This window comes from Felis catus, chromosome A2 (assembly GCF_018350175.1).
Source record: "Felis catus isolate Fca126 chromosome A2, F.catus_Fca126_mat1.0, whole genome shotgun sequence".
Classification (NCBI taxonomy): domain Eukaryota; kingdom Metazoa; phylum Chordata; class Mammalia; order Carnivora; family Felidae; genus Felis; species Felis catus.
In genome coordinates, this window is record NC_058369.1 from 56762485 (window position 1) to 56776549 (window position 14065).

The 14065-nt window shown below is 41.4% G+C and overlaps 1 protein-coding gene across 2 annotated transcripts in view; it reads left to right on the top strand.

Annotated features, from left to right (window-relative positions):
* Window positions 1–14065, top strand: part of ACAD9 (acyl-CoA dehydrogenase family member 9) — a 47446-nt gene that overhangs the window by 3266 nt on the left and 30115 nt on the right. Inside the window, exon 2 of one of the 2 annotated variants that reach the window (XM_006929031.5) lies at window positions 2812–2905. The exons of the other annotated variant lie outside the window; for it this stretch is intronic. Coding sequence (XP_006929093.2) covers window positions 2812–2905 — 94 coding nt within the window. The remainder of the gene's footprint in view (window positions 1–2811; window positions 2906–14065) is intronic. 2 annotated transcript variants of the gene reach the window in all.

The window sequence follows — 14065 nt, forward strand, 5'->3', positions numbered from 1 at the left end:
GTCTATAGACTTCTCTTTTTATCCACAATTCTTCCTTTAATCTAATTTAGTATTGTGGCTTTAAATACTGTCAATATCCTGGGGCGCCTGGGTGGCTCAGTTGGTAAGCGTCAGACTTCAGCTCAGGTCATGATCTCACGGTTCGTGAGTTTGAGCCCCGCATCGGGCTCTGTGCTGACAGCTCAGAGCCTGGAGTCTGCTTCAGATTCTGTGTCTCCCTCTCTCTCTGCTCCTACCCCACTCACACTCTCTCTTACAAAAATAAATAAACATTAAAAAAAAAATTAAATACTGTCAATATCCTGGTGACTCAGATCTATTTCTCCAGCTCAGACTTCCTGAACTCTAGGCCCTTGATCTCTGCCTTTATACTCAAAAGCTCCACTTAGATGTCTAATATGCACCTCAGATTTAGCATACTAAAATTGAGTTCCTGGTCTTTCCACCCAATCTTATTCCTCCCACCAGTCCTCTTTGTCATAGATGGTGGGGCCTCTGTTCCACTTGTTCAGGCCAAACACCTGGAGTCTCCTTTGATGCCTCTTATTCTCATAATCCACATCTAAGCCAACAGCAAATCCTGTTTTCTCTACTTTCGGGATATATTTAGAATGTGACCACTTTTAAGCCCTTCCACTGCTACTGCCCTGATTCAGACCAACCTCCTCTCTCACAGCATCATTGGGGTTTGAGCAGAAACATGGCATCTGAGATGCTAAGAATCTCAGAAGAGAGAAAAACCTTCAAGATCCTCTAGGCCTGTAGCTGTCACACTGCCCGCAATTTGACCCTTGCTATTCAAGGAAGTGTCCCAGCGGCTACTGCAGGGACCAGTGGAGAGTCGAATGGGAGGCGTGTGGGTGACCTCCCCATCCCCCACCACAGCAGCTTCGCTTTTACCTGTTTTTCATATTTGGCTTCTGTATAGATTTATTTGAAAAACAGGTTCCACTGCTTTAAGAATGTTAAAACTGCTGAATCGAAATTAAGCCTAACATCTGTAAGGCACCCCATTAGGTTTTTGAACTTTGCTATCAGAGATCTGTTCTTAAATGCACGTGAGATCTCTCTTCCTGCAGCAGTCCTACAAATCCAAATCCAAAGGGTTTTGGTTCTAGGTGCGGCCAGTTAGCTCAGGCTGTTCTCTTGCTCACTGATACCAGCACTGAATAATCTTCCTCTAGCACAGCCTAATGCACAAGGCCCACAGGAACTAATGAGGCTGTGAAGGGCCTGGGTTGAGCCTCTAGATGCTCTGCTAAGCAACCGGTTTTGTTCTGAGACGATGAAAATCTCAGCGTATTTTCCTTCTAGACCATCTTGAGGGCAGAGTAAGGGATGGCCTGGGGGCGGGGGACAGGAATTCCTCTAAGTCTGCTGTCATTTTTGGATAGGGATCCACCACAAGCCTGGAATCATGGGTCCTGAGAGGAGAGAACAGACCTGGGAGCATGTTACTAGAGCGGACAGGCTTCAGTGGCTGATGAGCCACACGAGAGGCTGGAGGGGGAAGATTGAGGACTCCTCTGCTTTGAAGACCTTCTTGAACACTTGGTGGGAGGTGCCGTGAGGAGAGGCAGGGCTCCTGGAGGCTGGCAGCCTGTGATCGGCGACCTCACTTCTCAAGTCCCAAGTACTTGTGCTGTGCTGGCAGCTGAGGGGTAGCAGGAGCCCAGAAAGCCAGAGGGGCTAAGAGCACAGCAGGAGATTTTAGGCAGTATATGGTGACGACCCAGTGAGGAATCCTAGACCGGCCGGAAACATTGGGTACTTGACAGTTTGAGACAGAGACTTGAAGCTCAGCTGTTTTCCAGGCTGTGAGGCGGAGACCAGAGCAGAGCCAGTATCTCATATGGATAATCAGTTACTTTGGGTTCCAGGATACACCTTGTCTCTTGAGAGCCCCACCTTCTGAAGTGTCCTCTGTAACAGAAGAGAAACTGACACTGAGAAAGGCCAAGTCGCACATGTAAGTGGCAGAGTCGGAGTTGAATTCGGGCTGATTTGGCTCACCCTGCAGTGGCCCTCCCTACAGGTAGCAGGTGTTACCAAACAGGAGGGATGGAGGCTGGCATACGCATCCGGGTGAGAACCTGGCGGGATGCACGGCCTTGTCACCATAGTGTATTCTTGTCGGCGTAACATCTTTGAACTCACAAAATAACCAGTGTAGAATTTTACATATCAGTAGAGAGCTTTCCCGTCTATTCCTTTTCACAATCCTCACGACACCATTGAGTAAATACTACCTGCATGTTATGGATGGCATACGAAGAGGTGAAGGGGGTTGGCCAAGACCACCCAGTTAGCAGGCTGCAAAGCAGGGAGCAAAACCCAAGGCTTTGAAGTGTTGGGGCCCTTTGCTTTGTGGGACACTCCACATAACTTGTTGCTGATTGGGAAAGCCGATCCAAATCCAGAATAAACCTGCTCAAGTTGGAGGGAGGATCTCCGTGGGTGGTGGAGTCCTGCGCACAACTTCTGTTCTAGAATTTGCATTCTGACTTCTTCAGTGACTAAGGTCTCGCCTACTGGACACAGAATCTACCAACTGTTTCCTACCTCTGCCTTTTTTTTTTTTTTTTTTTTTTTTTTTTTTGAGAGCGAGGGGGGGAGGGTGGAGCAGAGAGAGAGAGCATGAGAATCTCCAGCAGGCTCCACACTCCGTGCAGGATCATGGCCTGAGCCAAAAGAGTCAGAGTCCAACCAACTGAGCCACCCCGGCGCCCTGTTTCCTCCCCTTTTGACTGATATTACCACTCTGGGAGGTTGTTAACAATTAAATTTTTAGTCAATGTTTATCATTTTTAGAAAGAAGTTTTCCCATTTCCAGAAGTTAGCCAAGATGAACTTAATGAAATCAATCAGTTTGTGGGACCTGTAGAAAAATTCTTCACTGAAGAGGGTATGTATGATCTTTATTGTTACTCATTTCCATTTTAAGGATGGTTGTTTAGATATTTACATTAGAAACAACACTCATATGGGAGCTGTCTTGAATATCATTAATCATGGAGAAATAATATCTATTGATAATATTTTGCTTTAAGAATCATCCCAGTTTATAAATGCTATTTAATTACAAGGCATCTAGTTTAGTGCTTCTCAATGTTTCTGTGATGAAGGATCACTGTTAAACATTTCCAAACTGTTGCAGACCAACACTTTCGTAAACTATAATAAAATGAACAACTAGAAAAATGAAAAGAAAAATAACCAAAGATCTATAGAATATAAATCCATTGATCATGTGCTTGGTTGTGTGGCAATATAAAAATGCTGTAAATGTTTTTAAAGATTTACTCTCTATTAGCTCATTAGGAACCGGGAATAGTCCAGCAGCCTGCAGAGCTCAGGTTTTGACGGCCCCAGTACAGCCTGCAGGATGCCTCCCTTAGAGCTGGCAGCCAGCCCTGGGATGGAGCTGCAGCCCCTCGGTGGACAGAGCTCTCTGGGGAGCTCAGTGATGATTCACACACAGCCGGGACTACCTCTCTAGCACTGAGGACTCCAGAGTTCTTTTTGATGTGGGTTTTTTCTAGGGACATGTGCCGTGCTAGATCAAAACTGAGAAATTTAAAAATTACTGTGTTCATTTATTACTTTATTTAAAATTATGAAAAGCCCATTACATGTTAACAGAAACAATATTTTAAATGACAAATAATATTTCCTTTTTTAAATTATTTTTTAATTTTTTTTTTTTTTTTTTTTTTGAGAGCGAGAGCGCAAGCGGGAGAAAGGGGCAGAGTGGGAGAGAGAGAGGGAGTGAGGGGTAGAGTCATAAGTAGGCTCAATGCTCAGCACAGAGCCCAGTGCAGGGCTTGATCCCACGACCCTGGTTTCATGACCTGAGCCAAAATCAAGAGTTGGACGCACGGGGCGCCTGGGTGGCTCAGTTGATTGAGCGTCCTTCGGCTCAGGTCACAATCTTGCAGTTCGTGAGTTCGAGCCCCGTGTCCAGCTCTGTGCTGACAGCTTGGAGCCTGGAGCCTGCTTCGGATTCTGTGTCTCCCTCTCTATCTGCCCCTACCATGCTCACACTCTGTCTCTTTCTCAAAGATAAACATTATTAAAAAAAAAAAAAAAAAAAGTTGGATGCTCAACTGACTGAACCACCCAGGTGCCCCTAATATTTAATTCCAAACAAATAAACAAACAAAAATAGGAGTGGTATGGTTTTACAGTTTTGCAGATCTTTTAAATATTTGGCTTATTGTTACATGCAACAGATATCAGAATCTAACTGGAACCAGAGTCCAGCTGGATTCCCAGAACTGTTTCTGCATTTAATCTATGATATATTTCATGTAGTCCTTGGAAAACCCCACTGTATACTCATGACAGAAATAGAATTAAAAAGGCAAAGAAAATTTTACCATTGCCAAAACAGCTTTGGCCCTGTGGACTCCCTGGAAGCGTCTTAGTCCTCCCCTCTCCATCCCACCCGTACACATTTTGAGAAATTTTGTATCACTAAGTGTTGTTATGTTGCTAGTTTAAAAGTTGCTTAGTTGTGTATAAATATCTTTTGTTTAGAAATAGTTCTGTTTTTGGTTTAGTGATTATCTTCTTGTATCTTTTCTTAGTTCCTTGCTCTTTTACTTAAACGTTTACTATGTGATTTGTCAGGGTTTTCATAAGCTTTATGGAGGTGTGATTTGCACATATTTAAAGGGTAATGTCTGATAAATTCTGAATATATATGTACTCCCAAGGAACCATCAACACAATTACGTTAATAAACCTACCGTTACCCCTCAATGTTTTCTCATGCCCTTTTCATCCCCTCCTGTCCCCAGGCAACCAGTGATCTGATGTCTGTCGTAGATAAGTTTGCGTTTCCTGGAGTTCTGTTTAAGTGGAATTCTACATTACGTACGTTTTGTCTAGCTGCTTTCGGTATAACTTTTGAGTTTTCGTCTGTGTTGTGTGTACTAATAGTTCATCCCTTTTAACGCCACGTAGTATTTCTTTGTGTGGATATACCGTAGTTTATTCATTCACCTATTAATTGACATTCATTATGCATCCAGACTTTAGCTATCACAAAAGGTGTTGTGAGTGTTTTTCTATGAGTCTGGTGCACATATGCTCACATTTCTCTTGGGAAAATACGAAGGTGTGGAATGTCTGGATTACAAGATAGGTTCACATTTAACTTTATCCACCAAACTGTTTTCCACTGTGGTTACCACTTAACATTCCCACTAGTGGAGTATTACACTTGCCGTTGCTCCGCATTTTCACTAACACTTCATATGGTCTGTCTTCTATTTTAGCCGCTTTAGTGGGTGTCTTGTGGTAACTCATTGTGGCTATACTTTTCATTTCCCTGATCACTGATAATGTTAGGCATCTTATGTGCTTACCTGCAATCTGTGTATCTTTTTTGGTGAAATGTCTTTCAGATATTTTATACATTAAAAAAAAAATGGGATTGTCTTACTGTTGAGTTATAAGAAGTCTTTATTCTCAGTGCTAGTTTTCTGCCCAATATCTGTTTACAAAATTTTTCTCCTTCTAGTCTGTGGTTTGACTTTTCATTTTATCTTTTTTTTTCTTTTTTTTAATTCATTTTTTTAACTTACATCCAAGTTAGCATATAGTGCAACAACGATTTCAGGAGTAGATTCCTTAATGCCCCTGACCCATTTGGCCCATCCCCCCTCCCACAACTCCTCCTGTAACCCTCTGTTTGTTCTCCATATTTAAGAGTTTCTTTTGTTTTGTCCCCCTCCCTGTTTTTATATTATTTTTGCTTCCCTTCCTTTGTGTTCATCTGTTCTGTGTCTTAAAGTCCTCCTAAGAGTGAAGTCATGATATTTGGCTTCCTCTGACTAATTTTGCTTAACATAATACTCTCTAGTTCCATCCTCAAAGTTGCAAATGGCAAGATTTCAGTCTTTTTGATTGCTGAGTAATACTCCTTTGTATATATGTACCACATCTTCTTTATCCATTCATCCATCGATGGACATTTGGGTTTTTTCCATACTTTGGCTATTGTTGATAGTGCTGCTATAAACATGGGGGTGCATGTGCCCCTTCCAAACAGCATCCCTGTATCCCTTGGATAAATACCTAGTAGTGCAATTGCTGGGTCGTAGGGTAGTTCTATTTTTAATTTTTTGAAGAACCTCCATGCTGTTTTCCAGAGTGGCTGCCCCAGTTTGCGTTCCCACCAGCAGTGCAAGAGAGATCCTCCTCCGCATCCTCGCCAACATCTGTTGTTGACTGAGTTGTTAATGTTAGCCATTCTGACTGGCGTGAGGTGGTATCTCATTGTGGTTTTGATTTGTACTTCCCTGATGATGAGTGATGTTGAGCATTTTTTCATGTGTCACTTGGCCATTTGGATGTCTTCTTTGGAGAAGTGTCTGTTCCTCTCTTTTGCCCATTTCTTCACTGGATTGTTTGTTTTTTGGGTGTTGAGTTTGACAAGTTCTTTAGAGATTTTGGATACTAACCCTTTATCTGATACGTCATTTGCAAATATCTTCTCCCATTCTGTCGGTTGCCTTTTAGTTTTGCTGATTGTTTCCTTCTCTGTGCAGAAGCTTTTTATTTTGATGAGGTCCCAATAGTTCATTTTTGCTTTGGTTTCCCTTGCCTCTGGAGATGTGTTGAGTAAGAAGTTGTTGCAGCCAAGATTGGCCTGCTTTCTCCTCAAAGATTTTGATGGCTTCCTGTCTTACATTGAGGTCTTTCATCCATTTTGAGTTTATTTTTGTCTATGGTGTAAGAAAGTGATCCAGGTTCGGGGTGTCTGGGTGGCTCAGTCGGTTAAGCGGCCGACTTCGGCTCAGGTCATGATCTCACGGTCCGTGAGTTCGAGCCCCACGTTGGGCTCTGTGCTGACAGCTCAGAGCCTGGAGCCTGTTTCAGATTCTGTGTCTCCCTCTCTCTCTGCCCCTCCCCTGTTCATGCTCTGTCTCTCTCTGTCTCAAAAATAAATAATATTTAAAAAAAAAATTTTTTTAAAAAAAAGAAAGAAAGTGGTCCAGGTTCATTTTTCTGCATGTTGCTGTCCAGTTTTCGCAGCACCACTTGCGGAAGAGACTGTCTTTATTCCATTAGATACTCCTTCCTGCTTTGTCAAAGATTAGTTGGCCATACGTTTGTGGGTCCATTTCTGGGTTCTCTGTTCTGTTCCATTGATCTGAGTGTCTGTTCTTGTGCCAGTACCATACTGTCTTGATGATTACAGCTTTGTAATACAGCTTGAAGTCTGGGATTGTGACCCCTCCTGTGTTGGTTTTCTTTTTGAAGATTGCTTTGGCTCTTTGGGGTCTTTTCTGGTTCCATACAAATTTTAGGATTGTTTGCTCTAGTTCTAGGAAGAATGCTGGTGTTATTCTGATAGGGATGGCATTGAACATGTAGATTGCTTTAGGTAGTGTTGACATTTTAACAATATTTGTTCTTCTTATCCGGGAGCATGGAATCTTTTTCCATTTTTTTTTTTTGTCTTCTTCAGTTTCTTTCATAAGCTTTCTATAGTTTTCAGTGTAGAGATTTTTCACCTCTTTGGTTAGATTTATTCCTAGGTATTTTATGGTTTTGGGTGCAATTGTAAATGAGATCGATTCCTTGATTTCTCTTTCTGTTGTTTCAGTTTTTTGGTGGAATCTTTTGGGTTTTCCGTATAGAGTATCTGCAAAGAGGGAAAGTTTGACCTCCTCCTGGCCGATTTGGATGCCTTTTATTCCTTTGTGTTGTCTGATTGCTGAGGCTAAGACTTCCAATACTATGTTGGATAACAATGGCAAGAGTGGACATCCCCGTCTTATTCCTGACCTTAGGGGGAAAGCTCTCAGATCTCCCCATTGAGGATGATATTAGTATTGGGTCTTTCGTACAGGGCTTTTACGATCTTGAGGTGTAATCCTTCTATCCCTACTTTCTTGAGGGTTTTTATCAAGAAAGGATGTTGTATTTTGTCAGATGCTTTCTCTGCATGTATTGAGAGGATCATATGGTTCTTGTTCTTTCTTTTATTGACGTGATGAGTCACACTGATTGTTTTGCGGATATTGAACCAGCCCTGCATCCCAGGCATAAATCCCACTTGGTCGTGGTGGATAATTTTTTAAATGTATTGTTGGATCTGGTTGGCTAATATCTTGTTGAGGATTTTTGCATCCATGTTCATTGGGGAAGTTGGTGTGTAGTTCTCCTTTTTAGTGGGGTCTTGTCTGGTTTTGAAATCAAGGTAATGCTGGCCTCATAGAATAAGTTTGGAAATTTTCCTTCCATTTTTGTTTTTTGGAACAGCTTCCAAAAAATAGGTATTAACTCTTCTTTAATTGTTTGGTAGAATTTCCCTGGAAAGCCATCTGGCCCTGGACTCTTGTTTTTTGGGAGATTTTTGATTACTAATTCTATTTCTTTACTGGTTGTGGGTCTGTTCAAATTTTCTATTTCTTCCTGTTTCAGTTTTGGTAGTGTATAGGTTTCTAGGAATTTGTCCATTTCTTCCAGATTGCCCATTTTACTGGTGTATAATTGCTCATAATATTCTCTTATTATTGTTTTTATTTCTGCTGTGTTGGTTGTGATCTCTCCTCTTTCATACTTTATTTATTTGGGTCCTTTCCTTCTTCTTTTTGATCAAACTGGCTAGTGGTTTATCAATTTTGTTCATTCTTTCAAAGGACCAGCTTCTGGTTTCATTGATCATTTTATCTTTTTGAAGAGCAAAAGTTGGGGTACCTTGGTAGCTCAGTCGGTTAAGCATCTGACTCTTGATTTCGGCTCAGGTCATTATCTCACAGTTCATGAGATCGAGCCCCGCATTGAGCTGTTCGTTGACAGCACATAGCCTGCCTGGGATTCTCTCTGCCCCTCCCCCCCTCTTAAAATAAATAAGTAAACTTTTAAAAAAAGAATAATATTAAGTAAAGAGCAAATGTTTTTAATATTGATATAAGCACAATTTTATTTTCTTTTGTAGTTCATATTTTTTTTTGTATTTTATGTAAGAAATCTGCCAAACCTAAGGTCTTGGTGATTTCTGTCTATATTTACTTTAGAAGGCTTATATTTTTAAGTGTTAACATTCAGATTTATGACCCTTTTCCGGTTAATTTTATATATGATGTGAGGTAAAATTTGAGGATTTTTTGCATATGACTGTCCAATTGTTGCAGCAATATTTGCTGAAAAGATTATCCTTTCCTCATTTAATTCACTTGGTACCTTTGCCAAAATCAGTTGAGCAGAGAATTCTGGGACAATAGCAGAGTGGTAGGAAGCACCAGGAATCTGTCTCCCCACCTGAACAACAGTGGCAGAATCTGTGTGATGGAACTGTTTTTGGAACTCTGGAGTCCATTTAATTTAGCTCTGAGCACAGCTACCCATTCCCCACCCCAGCCCCAAAGTAGTCAGCTGTGCACTTGTTCCTGGAGCAGCTTGCACTCAGCTTGTGGGAGCCAGAGGAGACAAAAACACCTTGGCCGTCAAGTATTAGGGATCTGTGCTCTGATTGCTGCTTCTGATCACAGAGATACAGACCAAAAGGCAGAGACCATTTTTCCACCTTCTCTTATTGTTGCAAACCCTTACCCCTGTAGCGAAAGTGACAGTCAGGGGATGCTGTGTCTTTTTCTTGTCCCCCCCCCCCCCCCCCCTTCATTTTTCTTTTTCCTCTTTTGGGAACCAGATTGAAGACCAGGACATTCAAAAGCAATCATATATACAGGGGGAATTAGAAAGTCACCACATATGCCCAGGGAAAGGCATAGACTCAGGAAGGACCTGAGAAGGCCTTAGATTTATACCTGGGGCTGATCACTGGCACTGTTTTTAAAAAAACAAACAAACAAACAAACAGTTTTTTAAAATCCAAACATCAAAAGTACAATCAACAAAAGCAAAAATCAACGTATGGGACTGTAGCAAACTTAAAAACTTCCACACAGCAAAAGAAACCATCACTTAAGAATTGGGAGAAAATATTTGCAAACCATATATTGGTTAAGGGGTTAATATCTAAAATACGTAAAGAACTCTTACAACTCAGTAGCAAACTCAGGCAATCCAATTTAAAAAAGGGCAGAGGAACTAAATAGTCATTTTCCAGAGAAGACATACAGATGGCCAACAGGTACAAGGGGTGCTCAACATGAGTAGTCATCAGGGAAAGTCAAATCAGAAGCACACTGAAGTATCAGCTCACACCTATTAGAACAGCTCTCATCAAGAAGATGAGATAAAAGTGTTGACACAGATGTAGAGAAAAGGGAATCCGTGTACCCTTTTGATGGGAATGTGACTGTTTCCGACATCGTGGAAAACAGCATAGTGGTTCCCCGAGTGAAAATACGGGGCGCCTGAGTGGCTCGGTCATTAAGCATCTGACTTCGGCTCAGGTCACGATCTCACGTTCCAGGAGTTTGAGCCTCACATCTGGTGAGCTCAAGCCCCAACTTCTCTCTCTCTGCCCCTCACTCACTTGTGCCCTCCCCTCTCCCCCCCCCCCCAAAAAAAGGAAAGAAAAAGAAAATAGAGTTATGGAGACACCTGGGTGGCTCAGTCGGTTAAGTGTCTGACTCTTGATCTCAGGTCAGGTCTTGATCTAAGGGCTGTGGGTTCAAGCTCCATGCTGGGCTCTATGCTGGGCATTGAGTCTACCAAAAAAAAAAAAAAAAAAAAAAAAAAATTACCAAAGGTTCCATCAGTTCTACCTCTGGGTATATACCCAAAGAAAACAGAAAATGAAAATAGGGTACCAGAGAGATGTGCACTCCCATTTTTATTGCAGCATTAATCACAGTAGCCAAGCTGTGGAAACAACCTAAGTACCCATCAACTGATGAATAAAGTGTGAGTTATGTGCGTATATAAACACACACAAGCCTGCTGTTTGCAACAACATGAATAGACCTTGAGGACATCATGCTAGGTGAGATAAGCTAGAGAAAGACAAATATTGTAAAACATCACTTAGGGCGCCTGGGTGGCTCAGTCGGTTAAGCGGCCGACTTCAGCTCAGGTCATGATTTCGTGGTCCATGAGTTCGAGCCCCGCGTCAGGCTTTGTGCTGACAGCTCAGAGCCTGGAGCCTGTTTCAGATTCTGTGTCTCCCTCTCTCTGACCCTCCCCTGTTCATGCTCTGTCTCTCCCTCTCTCAAAAATAAATAAAACGTTAAAAAAAAATTAAAAAAAAACAACATCACTTACATGTGGAATCTAAAACAGCCAAGCTCCTAAAAACAGTAGCATGGTAGTTACCAGGGGGGTGACGGGTACAGGAGAGATGTTTAAGGATACAAATTTGCAACTACTAGATAAATAAGTCTTTAGCAGTATAGTGATTATAGACAACAAAACTGTATTATAAACCCCAAATGTGCTAAGGCATAAGGTCTTACTCCCACCACAAAAAAGAAATGAAAAATATATGATGTGATAGAAGCATTAGCTAAGGCTACAATGGCCATCTTATTGCAATATATAAATGTATCAAATTCAACATGTGGTATCCTTAAGCTTTTAAAAAAAATTTTTTTTAAAGCTTATTCATTTTTCAGAGGGACAGAACACAACAGGGGAGGGGAGAGAGAGAGGAAGACACAGAATCCAAAGCAGGCTCCAGGCTCCGAGCTGTCAGCACAGAGCGCAATACCGGGGCTCAAACCCATGAACCGTGAGATCATGAACTGAGCCCAAGTTGGACACTTAACAGACTGAGCCATCCAGGTATCCCTAGTATCCTTAAATTTAGACAATGCTACATATCAAATATATTCAATTAAAAGAACAAAAAGCAGAAGCAGAAACCCTGCAAACTCTGGGGGAGAGGGAAGATAGTGATTTCCAGAGTTACCACATTTTATCAGATTCACATCTCCAGTAAAAAAAAAAAAAAATCACAAAGCATACAAAGAAGCAGAAAAGAACGGCCTGTTCAAAGAAAAACAAAACCAAACCAACGAAACAGTAGAAACTGTTTCTGTAAAAGATCTGATGGAGGACCAGACTTTAAACCTGCTGTCTTAAAGATGCTCAGAGAACCCATGGTAGACGTGAAGAAAGTCAAGAACGTATGAACAAAATGGAAATGCTAATAAAGAGAAAACCTGGAAAGAAACCCCTTCTTCAACTCATGTATTAGTGCTAGGAGTTTTTTGGGTAGGTCGTGGAGGATTTTCTGCGTAGACAGTGGTGTTGGTGAAGGGCAGTTTTCTTTCTTTCTTTCCAGTCTGGTTTCCCTTTCTTTACTTGCTTCATCGTGGTGGCTAAAACCTCCAGTATGGTGTTGAACGTAAGTAGCAAAAGCAGACTTCCTTGCCTTGTTCCTGATCTTAGGACGAGGCAGTCAGTCTTGACCGCTGGGTGTGACGTTAGTTGTGCTTCTGTCCACACTCTGTATTAGGTTAAGGGAGGTTCCTTCCATTTCTAGTTTGCTGACCATTTTCATCATAAATTGTATCAAATTTTGTCCAGTGCTTTTTTTCCACATCTCTTGAGGTGATTATTTTCTGTCTTTATGGACCTGGTAAATTGCATGTTGATTGCTCACCCACCTCACATTTCCAGGATAATTCATACTTGGTCGTGACGTTATTACGCTTTCTTACATTGTTGGGTTCAGTTTGCTAAAATTTTAAGAATGTTTGCATCTGTGTTCCTGGACATATTTGTCTATAGTTTAATTTTCTGTGATTTTTTAAAATCAGAATAACGCTGGCCTGCCATATAGACTAAGTCAGGAAGTGTTTCCCTCCTCTTAAAGTTTCTTTGAGGCCTTGTGTAAGGTTGGTGTTATTTCTTCCCTAAATATTTGGCAGAATTCAGCAGTGAAGCCATTTGAGCCTTGAATTTTCTTAATGGGAAAGTTAACTAATTCAATTTCTTTAATAGATATAAGGCTATTTAGATTATATAATTCTGTGAACTTTGATGGTTCATAAATTTTAAGGAATTTATTTCATCAAAGTTGTTGAGCCTACTAACTTGAAGTTGTTTATAATCTTATCTCTTTATCCTCTTTTTTTCTTTAAACAAATTTTTTTATGTTTATTTTTGAGAGCAAGAGAGACTGAGCATGAGTGGGAGAGGGGCAAAGAGAGAGGGAGAGAGAGAGAGAGAGAGAGAGAGAGAGAGAGAGAGAAGAGAAGAGAAGAGAAGAGAGCGTGAGCAGGGGAGGGGCAGAGAGAGAGGGAGACACAGAATCCAAAGCAGGCTCCAGGCTCCAGGCTCCAAGCTGTTAGCATGGAGCCTGACATGGGGCTCGAACTCACAACCCATGAGATCATGACCAGAGCCAGTCAGAGGCTTAACTGACTGAGCCACCCAGGTGCCCCATTATCTCTTTATCCTCTTAAAGACTGTAGGCTTTGTGCTGATATTCCCATTGTTGATTTCTAAAAAGTGGTCCGTTGTGGTCAGAGAACATTGTATAATTTGAGTTCTCTTAGATTTATTGAAAATTTTTTATGGCCATAATATGGTCTACTTTGTGGGTGTTCTTCCATGTGCACTTGAAACAATATTCTTCCATCGTTTGGTTGAGTGCTCTATAAATGTCAATTAGGACAGATTGGCTGGTAGTGTTGTTCTAATGTATCCTTACAAATTTTTTTAGCGACTTTTTCCATCAGTTAATGAGAGAGGGATGTTGACCTCCAGCATGGTTGTATGTTTTTTTCCTTTTCATTTCTATCAGGTTTTTTGCATGTATTTTGAGGCTTCGGTATCAAGTACATGAAAATTCAGGATTATTTGTCTGCATGTTGAATTGCTGAGTCCTTATGAAATGAAATGATCTTTTTATCCATGATGATAGCATTTGTTCAGAAATCTACTTTGCCTGGTGTTGCTACTCCAGCTGTCCTTTTTTTTTTTTTTTTTTTTTTTTTTTGCTTATTTTGAGAGAGGGAGAGCAAGCATGTGTAGGGGAGAGGCAAAATGAGAACCCCAAGCAGGCTCTGCACTGCAGCACAGAGCCCAATGCAGGGCTCGATCTCACAAACCGTGAGATCATGACCTGAGCTGAAATCAAGAGTCAGACACCCAGCCCGACTGAGCCACCCAGGTGCCCCACCAGCTGTCTTTT